Genomic DNA, 17,237 nt, shown 5'->3' with positions numbered 1-17,237 from the left:
TGTTTCTTAACAAAATCAGTAAATGCTAGTCTCCTGCAATCTTAGCCCTTTTTAAACCTAAACGATTAGGTTTTAAAATAACTTGATATTACTAACCTGTGATTTCTTTAACAGTTTTAAAAATTTCCAATTTCTTTGGGTCCAAAGGAGGTGTATTTGTGTATTCATCACTAGAAGAAAGATAACAATAGAATCTTTGGCTGTTGATCTAATAGAAGAATCACCTTGAACTCTTTTCTCACTCCCATGTTAGATGTAGCAACAACTTACCCTAAAAATGATACTTTCAGAAATGTGAGATCTCCATTAATTGTGGTGCAGTTTTTGAAATGGTCAATATTGGATGCATTGACAGCGAGAGCACCTTTAAATTCACCTATCCCACTGCACACTGGTAAAAAGGAAACAACATAGCATTAGGATTCAATAAGGGCTTCAGGTATCAGTAATTAAATCAGTCTTATACACAAACACATACATATGCAGTAGGCATCCACAATTGTCAGTCCTTGAGGACAGAGAAGTTTGGGGATGGGCAGCAAATGTAACAAAGAAACTTGGTCACAGGTCATGTTGTTTTTTGTTTTTGTTTTATTTAATGCATGAATCAAATCTTTACAAGAAAATCATCATAGAGGGTCGAACACAGATAAACATAATTCAGCAGCATACAACAGAAATTTAGTTCATTCTATTTTAAAATTTAACACTAAATTCCTTTTAACTGTTCTTAACCGAGCATAATGCTTCACACTGCTGTGTACTTGATCCATAATCAATAAATTCTGTTGTCTAATCATTATCCATGCCTTCCCTCTTATATTTTTTAATATGTTAGTAAATTTCACCATTCATGCCATGTTCCTAATTCTCAGTAGCCATATGCAATTTGGAACTATCTTTGAACATTTCCAAAAAAGATGGAACAAATTGACCCCTCTGGTTCCAAATACAATTAAGAGCATAATCCTATGTATGTTTACTGAGTTCAGTGGTACTTGCTCCAAGTAAATAGGATTGCAATGTTATGTATATAGGGCGGAATCTGAATGGTGTAATATAACATGTAATCATCCTTTTATAAAAATTATGTGTTAAGACTCACACAGTATATAACCTGGGGAAATTGGACCAAACCCAGTTCTATGCCTTGTCAGACAGTACAGTCCCCAACTCTCCCCCATATATACTCTGGTAGACACCAAGCTTTATTCCTAGCTCTACAATCATCACATAAAATCTTCTCAAAGTTTCTGATACATTCCCAGAAAGTTAAAGTTCACAATTTCAACACTTGGGATTGTATCCAATAGCTAGCAGAACAGACTGCTAGTGCAACTAGAACTAGCAATTTCTGAAATGATTAGAAACAAGCATTCCTGCTAATTTCTGGATCAGGGCAGGTCAGCAGAGCTCACGGAAAGGAGCTCTGCTGACCTGTCCTAATCTGAAAACATGTGTTTCTGCTAATTTCTGGGGTTGTTTGAAGAACCACTAGTTCCTATTGTGACAGTTCCTGTTGTGGGTCCTGCTGGCACAACAGAACTAGTGGAAACTCAGCAGCAGCACAGGATACTGCCCTATGACTGTAATCCTACTTACTTGGGAGTATGCACCATTTCTTTCTAATAGAGACACGTTTTCATAGAAGTATTTGGCATATGACAGATAAAAAATGCTTTAACATAGGCAATCTATGATGGTGCATTAAATTAGATAATTCTTTATCAAAAGTCACTTGTTTCATCTATTATTACTTTTCACTAAATCTGCTTACTCGTATTCATTCTGAGATCAAATATGCCCTGAAATATCTTAATTCTCTGTTCCTTCATTATTATAAACCACCGTTAAGGGAGACAGACAGGGAGTAACTGAATTTTAAACTTACAACAGGATGAATAAAGAATTGTTGTAGATGCATTATATTTAATAGCTAGCAAATCTGATTTACTACAGTGCTATAAAATGTACCTTAAAGTAGCTGAGACTCTCTTTTCTAATGTTAAAGCTCAATCCTGACTATAGCAAGCTGTCAGATCTCTGCGTTTTAGTAGATTTGGATAATATATTAGCAGCTATTATTGTATGCTTATCAATCCAAATCAAATCTAGCATTATTTTTTACCATTTCATTAACAACAAAGGAGGGACTTGCAATAGGATGTTCAAGAACAGAAATAACAATCTAGGCAATACTTTCATATATCTTTTTATAGATGTCCTTCCAAATCATGATTTTTAAAAGTTGTTCCATCGTACTAATTTCGTTTTATTTCACGCAGAATTTTTTCATGGTTATTTTGAGGTCTGGGGCTTCTTTCTTTTCACTCCCCTTCTTGCTTAAGCATCCCTGGGCCAACAGTTGCTGATCAGAAAGAGCAGACATTCATTTTATTACTGTAAAATTATATATTCTGCCTTTCAGCATAAAAGCTTCTACCTCTAAGGTGGCTTAATGATAAAAATTAAAACCATCAAATTAAAAAAAAATACAGTTTAACATCAGTAAAACCAGAAATCACTGGAATGAAAGGCACCACCACCAAAAAGCCCTGTCTCTGGTCACCACCAACCTTGCTTCTGAAGGTGGGGACACTGAGAGAAGGGCCTCTGATCAAGAACAGGCAGGTTTATATGGGAAGAGTTGGTTCTTCATGCACAAGCACACAGTAATGAGCACAGTATTATACATTATAGATATAAGGGGTTAACTGATGAATTTATTGATTTACTTGATTGATTGATTTGATTTGCATCCCACCTTTCTACCTAAAATGGCGCTCAAGGCAGCTGGCACTCAGTATATCCAAAACTGAAGTGCTGTGTGTACCAGATCACGGTTAAAGTATGTGATATTTTGTTTCTTAATGTATTGTCACCTGAACTCCTCAAGTATCAGTATTAAATGGTTCTTGTACATTTTACCATTTTTACAGTACTCATGTGTGTCCACTGGTGATATGTTTCCTCTGATAATTAGAGCGTTCTTTTCATTTCTGGGGGTGAAATCTTCATTAAATCATATCTAGTGCTATGTATTGCCTAATGTGCCCGCTTTTAAATATAAGCTTTGTTGAGGTGCACAACACTTGGTGGGAAAGTGGTGGTGGTGGTTGTGGATGATCTTCAAAACAGGTCTTTGTAAGGAATTGTGAAATAGGTGGGCATGTTCAAAATCTGAAAAACTAAGGAATGGTCTCTATGAAAACAGAAGAATATGTGGATATGCACATGATTGGATTCACACATTAACATAGAACTTATTAAACCCTGGAAAAATGGGGAGGAAGAGAGGTAGCGAAGGACAGAGTTGTGAAGCACTTATTTAAATAATCATTGCTACCACATGGCACCTTTCAGTACTGACACTAATTTGTACTAAATTAGTTGAACTATAACTCTATCCAAGACTCACCTCTTCATTACTACTACTGGATATTACCTTAGTAAACTTTTAAAGGTTTTATATTATGTTGTATTTTAGGGTTTAAATTTTTGTGAACTGCCCAGAGAGCTTTGGCTATTGTGTGATATAGAAATCTTATGAGCCTTGGATAGAGTCTGAGGGTTTTTCCACATAAGGCATTTATCATGCACTCATCATTCCCTACTCACAGTTGTTTACGTTTTTTTAGACGACGTTGTGACCATCCAGTTTCAGTTCTATGTCTAAAGAGCACTTTCAACAAGTTTTTTTTAGAATAGGGAAAATGTGGTTTTTAATTGTAAAAGTGAAAGAAAACTGTTCCACTTGTGCATTTCTACTATTCCACTATACCACCCACAGCAGCATCTAGAGGTTATGTAGCAGAAAAGCAGGAAAGGAAACACACTTTGTATAGTGCTCAGACCTTAATTCTGTGACGAAACCGAAGGTAGATAGAGTAGATTAACAGTTGATTAACAGCTGCATGTAGAAAAGCTCAGTCAAAACTGAAAGGCGCCATGTATTAGCAATGATCCTTTGAGTAAGAGTGCATTATGCAAAGTGATTCTCTAGTTGTCATACCTTTGCTACATGGGCCATCACATTTTTTACACTTTCGAATGCCATTTTGCTCCACCTCAGTAGAGTCCGGACCACATGACCGGACACATGAGCCATGGTCTGTTACAACGTAATTATCTGGAAAAGATAGGAAGGGACAGGGAAAAGAACAACAGGGGAAAAAAGGGGAGGTATCTGCATATTTAATTGACTGATACAACTTGCCTTTTCAATAAAAAATGACAATGTTCAAAAAAGATATTCAGATATACAACAAAAAACCCATAGAAAAGGAAAAGCTATAAACTAATCAAGATGAATAGCATGCTATAAAAATAGTAACAGCAAACTTATATCTAAAAATCCATAGTAAGTTTAAAAAAGAGAAAGAATTCTAAACCTCCAACTGGAAGAACATGAAAAAGAGCCTCCCCAGATTACTTGAGAAGGTAGGGATACTCTTATAGAAGACAGTTCTCCCTAGTATACATTAGAATTTCTGCAGTATATTATGAAATCACATTAAACCTTCATTAAACTTTTTGTACCAGGTGCTTAATGTAAAAACAGGATTTCAGTGCTTCTTATTGGTTCCCTCAAGAACCAATCTTTGGATAGCTGAGGCACACTTTTTCCCCTGAAATAAATTGGCAGAATATTGACACAAGAAAAACCCAGGAGTAGTAACTCATACAAAGTTTTAATGGGCCCCAGGTTTGCTAATTCAAGGTGCTGGTTTTAACCTATAAAGCCTTACATGGCTTGGGACTGCAGTACCTGATGGAACGCCTCTCCCGACCTGAACATACCCGGACACTATGATCAACATCTGGGGCCTTCCTCCCAGTGCCACCTCCAAGGGAGGCTTGGAAGGTGGCAACAATGGAGAGGGCCTTCTCAGTGGTGGCCCCTGACTGTGGAATGAGCTCCCCACTGAGGCTCGCCTGATGCCGAAATTGTCATCTTTTTGGTGCCAGGTTAAGACTGCCCTCTTCTGGCAGAATGACATATGATGGGGGCATGTATGTCTGCTGTTTGAACAGGTCTATTAAAAATTGTTTACTGATATTATTTTTAGCTGTTTAAATTGTTTTTAAATTATGTATGTTAAAAAAAATAAACTATGTTTTTATCATAATGTTGTATTGTTGTATAATCCTATCCTTGTATTTCTTATAAATTGTTGTGAACTGCCCAGAGAGCTTCGGCTATGGGGTGGTATAGAAATAAATAAATACATAATTCTGCCGTATCTCTTCATCAGCAGTGATTTCATGACCCAGCCTGACCAGATGGAAAGTGCAGGAGAATTACTCACCCCAAGAGGAGGCTGATTGGAAGGACACAAGGTCATTCAGAGACACAGTGGTCAGACTCCTCTATGGGTAGGTCTTCTGGGCTCCCAGGAGGGCCTTCCATTATTTGATTTCTTTCGCACAGCATAATACAGCCTTCCCCAACCAGGTGCCCAGAGGCCGCCTGGATGGAGAAGATGGGCTTAGTAGCATGCCCCAGCATACACGGTGCTTGGGAATTGCTACTCTAGAAGGAACAGGTGGGGTCAGGAGAACATCTCCATGAGACACAAGCCAAGAATTAATGTGACGTAACTTGAATAGAAGGCAGAAAGAAACAGACCCCCTTCCCCTTCCCAGACAAACTAGCATTGCAAAGTAATGTTTAAACAGACTTACGTGGACAGTTCCTTACACAGGTTGCTCCAAAGCTGTATTTTCCACCTGGGTTGTCTTCCAACTGATAGGTGATAGGATTATATGTATGCAATAATGGGCAAGCATCCTTGCAAGTTTCATCATCCCGAAACCTGCGACATGCCTGTCAATAAATAAGGCAACAATAATGCAAAAACAAACTATCTGCTAACATGATAGGAACAGATCTTAAGCAATTTAAGAACTTTGAAACCAATCTTGAAAAGCATTCACTAAAGCAATCTTGGCATTAGAAGCTCCCATTTTATTCAAGGGCAACAGTCTAATGCTGAGATGGATCCTGATCCTAAGGTTGGAATCTCAAGTTTACATACCTGAAATCATGTTCGATTGAAATGCACAGGTCTTACCCATTCAGTTCAATGGAGCTTATTTCCAGATAAATGGTTACAGGATTGCAGCCTATACATAGCAATCGTATGGCCCCCAGACAGTGCCTGGGGAACCATAGGATGGTGCACATCCCCTCCTCTGTGGCCATAGACAGAGCTACAACTATGGAGGAGGAGATCTGATTGTGGATCTTCCCCCCTTCCCAGTACCACAGAAAACTGTGTGGTAGCTTCGCTCTTGAGGTTGCAATGGTGACCTTGGAAGAGACATTAGAGACAGAGAAAAGGGGGAAGGTGGGGAGGGAGGAGGGCTGGCCTGGATCTGCTTGATCCAAGACCCTCTCTATTGCTGTCTCCGCCCACTCTGAGAGGCCTGTCTAGCTGATTTTTATTTTATTTTAATGCAGGACAGAGAGGCTATAAAGGCCTCTGTTCTCCTCCTGCCCTGCCTGGGTCTTGTCAGCAGGGCTTTGGATGGACTGAGGGACCCAAGATTGGCATCCTCTGTCTATTGAGCAGCAATTGCACATTTGTTTTCTAAAAAATACATTTTTGCAGACCACACATAGTATTTGAGAACTATCTGCTTTGAAATAGATCTAAAGCAACTAAAGCTAAAGGATTAGTGTATAAAATATATCAGACCTTGAAATGAAAAGTGACAAAGAAGAAGATAAAGCTAAAATTAAGTGGGAAAGTGATGTAAATAAAACCATCCCTATGAAAGACTAGTTTTATTTATGTAAGATAGCTAGCTACCTTTCAGTTTGTGTTAACATAAAACAGAATTCTGTTAAAATCATGCACAAATAGTATTGAATTCCAACTACATGAAGCAAGATCCATCACTCTTCTAATATTTGTTGGAAGTGCATATATCTTTACGTATCTGGTGGTACTGTATTGATATTCAACCTTATTCAGCAATTGTAGTAGATATTATATGTTTATTGTCCAATATAACTTCTTTCGCTACCAAATGCAATTATGCAGTGTCTGTTAAAAATTATGTGAATAAGGAACAGCATATTTGCTATGGAATCCTCTAACACAAGCCTGGATAATGGTATCTAAAAAAATTGAGATCAATAAATTTGTCATGTCATTTCAAGTTGTTTATTAAAGCATGGGATATGTGCATGAATAAACTGAACTGAGTGACAAGGAAAAATAATAGTATAGTCTCTGATGGATGTTTAGCAACTTTCTGTGTTTTCTGGAACAACATGTAGACAAAATAAAAATACACAAGATTTGATTTCTGTAAATCTGGAACAAATGTGTTTCTCTTTACAGTTTTGCTCTGGATGTATTGTAATAAACACTTAAATCTAGGCACTCCAGCTTAATTGGTTTTTGGATTGGTCTGTATAAAACTAGCAGAATTTTATTTAGGTTTCTGCAACCTTCTTACCAAGCAATCACTCTCTTTAGGACCTGTACATCCTGCTGCACACTGGGTATGACAACAGTCACTTGGCAACCGCCCCTTGCACCGGCCTGAACACTGCGCTGCACAGTCAACCTTCGTTACTGAAAAACAAAAATGCCCCAGATTAAACTATGTTGTTGTTACAACCAAAGAATGTGAATAGAAAGGGGTGGGAGAAATGAAATACACATTCAGAATCACTTAATTTCTCTGAACAGCTTGGGGGGAAAACACACAAAATATCTCGATGATCCATCATTTTGTTAAAGAAAAGTCCTTCTTACAGGGGACTACAGGGTAGGGATGCTGGAGAAATTCACAACAGACTAAAATCAGCTCGGATTTCTAAGAATCCAACCTGCAGAATCTGCTGCAGAGTGACCCCTCAGGCCGCACAGAGTCTGTAGACTTTCGGATTTTTTTTTCTTTCCCAAAATGTACGCATATTTATTCGTAGGAAAATATGCAAGTTTCTGCTGAGGAAAAGTTGAAAGGAATGGGGGACAATACGCTAAATGTTACATACTAAGGTAAATTATGTAAATTGTTACAAAACCTCCTACAGACTTATTTGCGTATTTTTCTGCATGATGGAAAATAATATTCGCATCCATCTGTGAGCGGGTGATGGAACAAAAGGCACCTGACAATCCACGAAACACAGATGGAGCAGGTTTTACACCATCCGTACATCCCTACTACAGGGTCACAAGTTTATGGAGATAACCCAGTGAAATTTAGGCTATCAGGAGATTTCGAGGGGGAAGTAACGGTAGATCTATTGTGATGGAATTTCTCATAGGCTAGAATCTATGAAACCAGAATTTGTCTCAAATCCTGATTAAATTGGAATCCTGCGACTATCATCAGTGCTGACATACCCCTTACACAGTTAATGTAGAAGTGGAGGGACTACAGGAAGAGGTCTTGCAGCCCAAAACTGATCTCTTAATGAGAACATTATGTCTGCACCATCCTCCAGTGGTTGGGATTGAAGTAGGTTTGTTACGTAGGTTTGTTAGCCGAATACGGCTCTGTTATGGTTTGTTATGTTATGAAAAAAACTTTCATAGCACATAAGGTGTTGTGTGATCTACTGGTCTATTTGGTGTATAAGAGCAGACATAACAGAGCCGAATACGTCAAAATGAAACTTTGGCCAGTTGAAATATTACATTTTAAGTCATAAACATATTTTAACACAAGGAAAATCAATGTATATACTTACGTGTTTGGCAGTTGTCTAGGCCGGCACCCCAGCAGTGCCCTCTTGTGCAATTGGGATGACACTGGGGGCCTAAGAAATGGAAAAAGTTACATTTACAAAATACCTCTGAACATAATATATTGTTTCGATTACGTTTTTAGGGAAAAGATGAAGAGGAACCCCCCCGCCAGGGAATTGTTGGATGGGCACTGCCAGTATTGAATTGTGAGTCTTGACTATCTTAAGCTAACTGGGAAGCACAGAAAACATAATTGCCAAATCTTTCATACTTTTCAATGGACCTCCAATTCACAGGCACTCCCAACTAATTAGTGATATCAGGCAAGTTCATAGCACGTAACTAGGCTCCAGAGCAGAAGTGGGGAACTAGTCTGATGACCCCCCATCCTTTGTGGGCCAAATGACATCAGGGGCTATGGCCACACCCCAAATGTAATTTGGTCCCAGCTGACATGCTGGGTGTATCACCTTCAGCTAGGGAAGCACTTAGCATGTCACTTCCCCTCCCAATTGGGCAGTGTGCTAATTAAGGGGAATCTCTACTATTCTCTCTGATCTGGGAGACTGGAGGGGACAAGGAGCGGAAAGGGGAATCCCTGCTTTATCTCTGATCACAGAGCAGAAATAACAACAGGGATTCCTCTCTCTGACTCCTCTCCAGTAGCCTCCAGGGCTTAGGGAGCAGGGAGGGGAAAGACCACAGAGGGAGCCCAAGCCTCCACAGCCAGATGGCGAACCTCTGCAGGCAGGATTAGGCCCACATTCTGGAGCTTCCCCATCCCTGCTCTGGAGAGTTCTTAAACAACAGGAAATAGGAATTCATTATTATTATTTCCAAAAGAGTATGTCCCATCCTCTAAATAGGTTCTTAAGCATGCTTACAAATATTAAAGGGCCACAACATGCTTACAAGTACTGTAAAGGTATTACAAGAGTGCTTGCAAGTATTATAGGGCACAGAAAACAATGGAGATGCAAACTGTTGCTTATGACCAACAATGTGAACCTGGGGGTAGTTATAAACAGGCACACAATGTTTCCTGTTAGAATAACAGCAGCAAGCCTCAGACTGATTTGCTCCCCCACCTCTCTCTTTCATAGACAAAGATGGAAGGCTGAGGCTTCCACATTTGGCTTTGAATAAACCAGTTTCCCATTACATATTAAGTTGGGAAATGGTGATTTATTCCAACTGTGTTGAGTTCAGACACATCAGGAGCCAAAATGATGGTTTGATCTTGGTAGCAAGAGATGAATGTGAGCAAATGTAGCTAAACTTCAGCTTGGTTACAATGAGGATTAAGGGCCTAACCAAAGGCCTCCTGGAAAAGCATTTTGAAGATGGATCTGACAGAGGTGACACCCCATGTATATTCAGAGACTCTGGGAGTTCCCCATATAGGAAACACCAAGGGAGAATGAATAGAGTTGTGATAGAGAGCAAGAGACCTTAGGGTAGCTGAGGACTGTAGGGCTGGAGAAGTGAGGTCTTGGGCAGGGACATAAGAAACAAGGGCTAAAACATGGGTTAGGGAAGACTATGGAGAGCTTTAATGTTAAGGGCAGGGATTTGGAAGGGCATGGCCAGTGAAGGGATTTGAAGAGAGGCATCACATAAACAAACAATGGGAGATTGGTGATTTTGGGAGTGGCCCGCGCATGAACCATAGTTAAGGGGGCAGGCAGGAACGGGTAGATTTTTTACAATATTATACAGGAAGAAGGATCATGACTTTACAAACAGATTTAATGCAGGAAGAAAAACAGTAGGAAGCATGAAAGAGAGAGCCATTTCTACATGTCTTAAGACATTGGTTTTGGGGTGCCCAAAACATAACACCAAAAATGGCCCTAAAATGCTGGCTACCTCTCAACCAGCATATCCAAGCAAAATAGAGGGAGAATCACAGTCAAGGAGATAATGTGTCATGCATTGTGTCAAAGTTAGAAGAAATTGGTAAAATAATATTTTGATTAATAATAGTAAAACTCAGTGAATTAGCAAACAACAAACACTTCCCACACATTTATTACATCCATTGGCTACTTTGTATCCTCATCCAAGTTTTGCCAAAGTTTGCCAGAAGTCTGGCTCCATCCTTTAGTCAGAGAACCAAATGTACACACACAGAGATGCAGAAAATATGAGGGTGCAAAAAACCAAGGGATATAAAAAGTTAACGCTGATTCTACCTTACCTCTTCTTATTGAACTAGGAAAACATGTATAGAAAGTGTTTTTTGTTCCACCCCCTAGGAATAGTCACTGGTGCCCTTAGCCCCAGACATCTGGGCAAAGGTCCAGGGCCCTGCAACCTAGAGGGCCCCCAACAGCCCCAGTGGAAGTCACTGCAATGTATTTTTCTTTCTTGTTTTAGTTTGTATTTAAAGAGATGAAGTTGGGATGTGCCACGGAGTGAAGCTCCAGTCACAGCTCTGGGCCAAAGAAGATGACAGGCACAACTGCAGCTTTGCTCTGCAGTGTTCCCTGTGTGTGTGTGTGTGTGTGTGTGTGTGTGTGTGAAAAAGGAAGGAAAATCCTTTTTAAGCCTGCTGCTGCTGCTATCACTACCACATGGTAGGAAAAGAGACCAACCAGGTGGCGGGAAGAAGGGATTTATCAGGTCCAGTTTTCTTTTTTCTAAACTTTTTACAGAGGTTACAGAGTGTGCTGGATAACAAAGCTCCAGCATGCCTGACAACCTCTGTAAAACTTTCTAAACATTTTACAGAGGTTCCCTTTATATTCCTAAAATATGTGTAAAGGGGTAACACCTTACATGAGGGTTTGCCATTGAGTGTACAGTTAGAAGACAACACAAACTTGACTTCTTGATGAGTTCCTTATGATACCAATTTGCAAATACATGTTTGCTGTCCTACATAATATATTTTAAGGAAGTGACACTATAGATCAGAAGGAAACTTGTGTCCCTTGAGATGTTTTGGCTTATAACTCCCATCTTCCCTCACTATTGGCTATGCTGGCTAGGGCTGATGGGAGTTGTAGGCAAAAACATCTGGAGGGTCAGAAGTAGCCCATCCTTGCCTTAGATGTACTGCTTCAGTAAATGTGTGAATTAGACCTTCATCTGTATACCATGCGAATATTGTACAGTATAAACAAATTGTAGTTTGTGACTAGGCAAGAACAATTAGTAACTTGGGCTGATCATATTTTTAAAAAGTGCCTATATATCATGCTGCTATTGAGACAAACTCCTGTAGTTACTATACAAATACTGGAGATAAAATCTGCATTTTTTTCCCCTTTGGGACTTCTCTAGTTTAAGAAACAGATTTGCACTCCAATGGGCCAACAGTATTTCAATAGGCTTGTGTAAATGTCATGAATAGTTTATTCTTCAGAGCATACTTACAAATTTTATTGTCAGGCCTTGACAATGTGTCTGGTCTTTCAAAATGAACAAAAAATATGCGATTATTTTTATCAAAAATGTCATCCCACAGAATGTTATCCATGTTGCAGAGATAAGGGTTACTGTTGAATTTTACTCCTCCATTTAGAATTTCTGCCAAAAGAAGTTAGAACAAAGACATTAAGAAATAACATTGTTTTTCAGTCTTAAAAAAGGGGGGAAAGGGAATAATTGTTTTAATTGTTTATAATGAAATACAGCTACAGCATCATCCTGCTGACAGTACTACATTTGTGACTAGAAAACATGCGTTTTCAATTCTACTTCATACAATTCTACTTCTACCTTGGTGTCACTATGTGGTGAAGACACTGGCTTCCCAGTCCCAGTTTACTCATCTGTAAAATGGGAGTAATACATATTCACTTCTTAGGGCTTTTTGAATTAAAAAAATGAGGATACACTCAGCATGCTAAATAGAATGTGGCTAAAAGCCTGAACCAGGAAGACCCGATTCAAATTTCTCTTTTGTCATTAATTTGTTGGGCATCTTTAAGCAAGCATCTATCCTTCAGCTTGAGTATCATCATCTGCAATATAGGGATAATACTACTGGTTTCATTTACAGCATTGTTGTAAGGTTTATGGAGTTAATGTCTGTGAAATGCTTTGAAGACTCTAAAGCACTATGTATGTGCTAATAAACAATAGCAATAATGATAACTGCAACAACAAATACAACTGTTGCTGTTGAGAAATTAACAACCCTCACTTGACAATTCATGTATTGTAAGAGGCATGCTGTTCCGTCCATGTCTCAGGAGTGAATTAATGGAAAGTTGAGTAGTAAGTACTGGGTCAATTCCAAATGTTCAAGACCATAGATTACAGGCACATGTCCTGCTACAGACTCAAGGACTTTTGATGAATAATGTAACAGTTTGCAATGATGTTTGCACCCTTCCCTCCCAAATATCTCACCTGCTAAATGTCTCATTGGCAGCTCTTCGAGTCCCCTCATATCGACATAATTTATTAAAACTGCCAGTGCAGCATTTTCATAAAGGTTGTTTCCTCGGATTATCTGGAGATTCTCCAAAGGAATACTTCTCACTGTGTTCATTGCTATAAGCACATAACCACTCACCTCTTTTATGCTCTGGAAGGTGCACAACAGAAAGACAGAGAATGTTAGCCTTTTTTTTTTTTAGACTGAGGAAGCTGTTAATCTCCAAGGTTGCCCCACCCACCTTTCTGGCTTTATATTGGCTAACAATATTTAGGAAAAAAACAAAACAAAAATTCAGTAAGACAGAAATAAATTACGTTCTGTACTTATTTCAAAATGATACACGATAACTTATGAGAACAAATTCCAGAAAGGTAATTCGTGTTAGTCTCTATAGACAGATGACATTTAAGTTAATCAGGGGAGACCTTGCTGGTCATTCCAAAATGAATGCCACCATGAAGAACCCCGGTGGTGGGCCTTCTCTGTAGCAGCACCCACTCTCTGGAAAACCCTCCCCCCCTGCAGTTCGGGAGGCGGAAAATGTGACATCTTTTACGTGCCTCCTGAAAATATACCTTTTCACCCAGGGTTTCCCTGGGCTGTAACTGCTGCTGGGTTTTACAACGTACTTTTAAACTTTTAGAAGTTTTATATTATGTTTCATTGTGTTGTATTTTATGGTTTTAATTGTTGTGAACTGCTCAGAGAGCTTTGGCTATTGGGCAGTATAGAAATGTAATAAACAAACAAACAATAAAAGTCCACAACATCCTCTGTGAATTGTTGGGAGACACACTAACCCTGGGGTGGACATATTCTGTGGCTGCAACATTTGGGTTTTTTATATTTTAAAAAATAACACAGATCGCGAATTAATGTATTGACTTGAGATAGTGCTCCTGAACATTATTCCTGATTCCTTATAACTTTTGTTCCATAAATATGTATTTATCTAAAATCTGTCTATGCCTCTTTTCCACTTTCCAGGCTGCTAAGTGGCTCACAAACAATAAAAAGCCATAACAATTTTAAAGTTACAGCATAACAACACAACAAAATGCCAACCGAAGCGACAGTCAATAAGGGTGCTACCAGATGGAGGGCTCCTAGTGCTCCTAATCAAAAGGTACCATGCAGCTATTCCATTTTTTTCCACCTCAATGCATTTTTTTCTTGTAAGAAAAAGATGGGAGTAGTAGTGGGAAAACACGGGAAGGCTACAAATAGAAGATCATGGCTGTCTTTACATGAGGCATTTATAGTGCACTCATGACTGGCTACCCACGAAGTTTGTGGGCCCATTACATGATGCCGTCATCATCCAGGGCCCCTCCTGTGCTATCCCTGGCAAAAAGTGTAGTTAAAAAACCACACAATTTAAATGAGGTATTTAAATACAACGGGGTGCACTGCCATTTTTCAGCCACGAGATGGTGCTGTTGATAGATATCATTGAAAGATATACGGGCTGGTGAGAAAGGACGTTTGATCGCGTTCCTCGTCTAATGAGCCAATTCTCATCATGCCATGGAGGTGGAAGAAAATGCTCCGAGGCGGGGGGGGGGGGATCTCGGATTTTCCTTTAATGCAGAGAAGCCCAGTGTTGTCTGGACTCTCTCTAAAATTCCAGGAATGAGGCAGGGTGTTTGCACAATAAAAGCATTACCTGTGAAAGTTTATGTTACAAGTTATTTGTTAGTTTTTTTTAAGGTGCTAAAGCACTCTGGCAAATATTTCTGCATACATTAAAAAAACACACCACAACCCAAATCTTTAAAGTTTCTCTTAAATTTAGTAGATATGAACTTATAACTTACTCTCTCAACATGTCCCTCTGCCAGACTGGCAGAACCCTAAAAAGGACTTGAATAACTGGCATAACACTCGCTCACACCGCACATGGGGTTTGGTGTCCAATTTTAACTGGGTTTAAATTCACATTCAGGGCCAAACTTTAATCACAAATCGCGGAGCTATGCGTGATCGTCTCCCCTATCCTCCTGCAAGTGTGCTGATTTGGATCAGGACTGTGGCACTTCTGGAGAGGAAGGTTTAAAGTTCCTCTGCCCCCGTTTTCATCCTGAAATTCCACCCCCCCACACACACAGGGGTATGTGTGAAATTGTGGGACAAAATTGGGGGAAATGTAAACCCTCCTCTCCCAAAGTGCCAGGACAACACGTGCCTCTTTGGGACATTTGAGACCATGACTGACCAGAAAGTACTGTATTTAGCACTTTCTATAAAACCACGGATGATTTATATTCTGTCCTATCTGATGCATGGTCCTCTGTCCAGTCTCCAGTATTTGCATCTTCTGTAGGGTATGATGCTGTAATGAAGCACCTCTTCCTAATTCTGGCAGAGGGGCATGTTGAGAGAGTAAGTTCTGAGCACATTTTATCAGCTTAGGCTGGTATACCAACTACACCCTTATCTGGACAGAGATAGCCTAGCTACAGTTATCCATGCTCTGATCACCTCTCGTCTTGATTATTGCAGTACGTTATACATGGGGCTGCCTTTGAAAACGGTCCAGAAACTTCTGCTAATCCAAAATAGGGCAGCAAGATTGTTAACAGGGACTGGCCAATGAGATCACATTATGCCAGTACTTGTCCAGTACTGAGATCACATTACACCAGAACTTGTCCATTCAAAATGCTGGTATTAATATTTAAAGCCCTTAACAGCTTGGGGCCAGGTTATCTGAAGGATAACCTCCTCCCCTATGTGCCTGCCTGGACCCTAAGATCATCCTCAGCAGTCCTTTTCTGTGAGCCCTTGCCAAAGGAAGTGAGGTAGGTGGCTACCAGGAGGAGGGCCTTTTTTGCTGTGGCACCTTGGCTGTGGAATGAGTTCCTTAGAGAGGTTCACCTGGTGCCTACATTGTACTCCTTCCGGTGCCAGGTGAAGACTTTTTTATTTGCCCAGTATTTTAGCTTCTTACTCTTTTAGCTTTGGTGTTTTAAATCTGTATTTTAAACCTCTGCATTGCTGCTAGGTTTTATTCTGGTTGTATTGTTATATTGTGGTTTTAATGCTTTTATATTGTTTTTATTCTGTGCTTTTTGGTTTTAATTTTTGTGAACCACCCAGAGAGCTTCGGCTATTGGGCAGTATAGAAATGAAATAAATAAAAAAATAAAAAAATAATTCGCATTAGCTAGAAATTCATGCTCAAAGCCTGAATTTATATTATTTCCAAAACATTTCATTCCGAACAGAGTTGCTGCTCTCCACACTTCTTCAGCATTTTGGGAAAAATGTTATTTCTGCCACCAATAACCTTAACTAAAGGATACCAGCAGCCTCTTAGGCTGCCTAGAACATGGTTGTTTGCACAGACTCACTATTTCCAGATCAGGAATTCCTAGACCTACAATGTAAAGTACAAGCTTGCTTGAAGTGCAACAGTTCTTAACTGTTGCAATCTCTCTTTGGTGAGAGATTTTTTTCAAAAAAGGTGTGTGTGTATGTCTATAGTCATTCCTGGAAAGGTCCTCCAAGTTGCCCATGCTGTATTACCCAAGGACAATTGCTAGCCCCAAGGACAGAAGAGGAATGCAGACAAGCAGCACCTGTAACAATAGGATGTGACAGGATGGTACTTTAGGAGGTGGGACAAGAGGCACTGGGTCTGCTGACAGCTCCTCTTTCCTTAACGAAGTGGCCCGTCAACAACTGGTTGTTGCTTTCACAGACTACCGTGAGCATGCATCTTCCTTCTCATCTTCATCTGAGTCAAAGCAATAAGATTCATCACACTAACCCTTAAGAAACTGAGATTGTAGTTGTGATCCACATAAGTGATCTCCAGATTGCCAAGGACCACCTCACAGTCTTCATACATCCTCTTTAGGAGGTTGTAGTGTTCGTCCACGCTTGCAAGCTGTGTTAACCTGTTGCTGGTTCCTTGGCAAACTGCAATGAAGAGAATTAAAACAAGTAGTAATACATGACACATTGCACAGAAAACAGCAAAAGAAGTCGGTTTGATCTAGGGTCTGTCTTCTGTTGATGGAAGGGTTTTGATAATGGAAGGTGCCTCTGCTTGATTTTTGGATTCCTGCCACCCTCCCTCCAATCAGCATGACCTTCTATGTAGCATTTTCAAGGGGCTGAAGGGA

At 39.7% G+C, this 17,237-nt stretch overlaps 1 protein-coding gene across 2 annotated transcripts in view; it reads right to left on the bottom strand.

Annotated features, from left to right (window-relative positions):
• Window positions 1-17,237, bottom strand: part of EGFR (epidermal growth factor receptor) — a 222,716-nt gene that overhangs the window by 61,237 nt on the left and 144,242 nt on the right. For both annotated transcript variants that reach the window (XM_084857769.1, XM_084857770.1), the window contains 9 exons: window positions 16,880-17,031; window positions 13,077-13,254; window positions 12,096-12,248; window positions 8,717-8,785; window positions 7,471-7,589; window positions 5,686-5,827; window positions 4,013-4,129; window positions 271-391; window positions 97-170 (listed from right to left, as the gene is read on the bottom strand). In XM_084857769.1, the coding sequence (XP_084713895.1) occupies window positions 97-170; window positions 271-391; window positions 4,013-4,129; window positions 5,686-5,827; window positions 7,471-7,589; window positions 8,717-8,785; window positions 12,096-12,248; window positions 13,077-13,254; window positions 16,880-17,031 (1,125 nt within the window). The remainder of the gene's footprint in view (window positions 1-96; window positions 171-270; window positions 392-4,012; window positions 4,130-5,685; window positions 5,828-7,470; window positions 7,590-8,716; window positions 8,786-12,095; window positions 12,249-13,076; window positions 13,255-16,879; window positions 17,032-17,237) is intronic.

Source organism: Heloderma suspectum, chromosome 5 (assembly GCF_057233095.1).
Source record: "Heloderma suspectum isolate Gila_16-S chromosome 5, 16-S_ref, whole genome shotgun sequence".
Lineage (NCBI taxonomy): Eukaryota > Metazoa > Chordata > Lepidosauria > Squamata > Helodermatidae > Heloderma > Heloderma suspectum.
The sequence above is the reverse complement of the archived record's forward strand: the minus strand, read 5'-3'. Positions and strand labels throughout refer to the sequence as shown.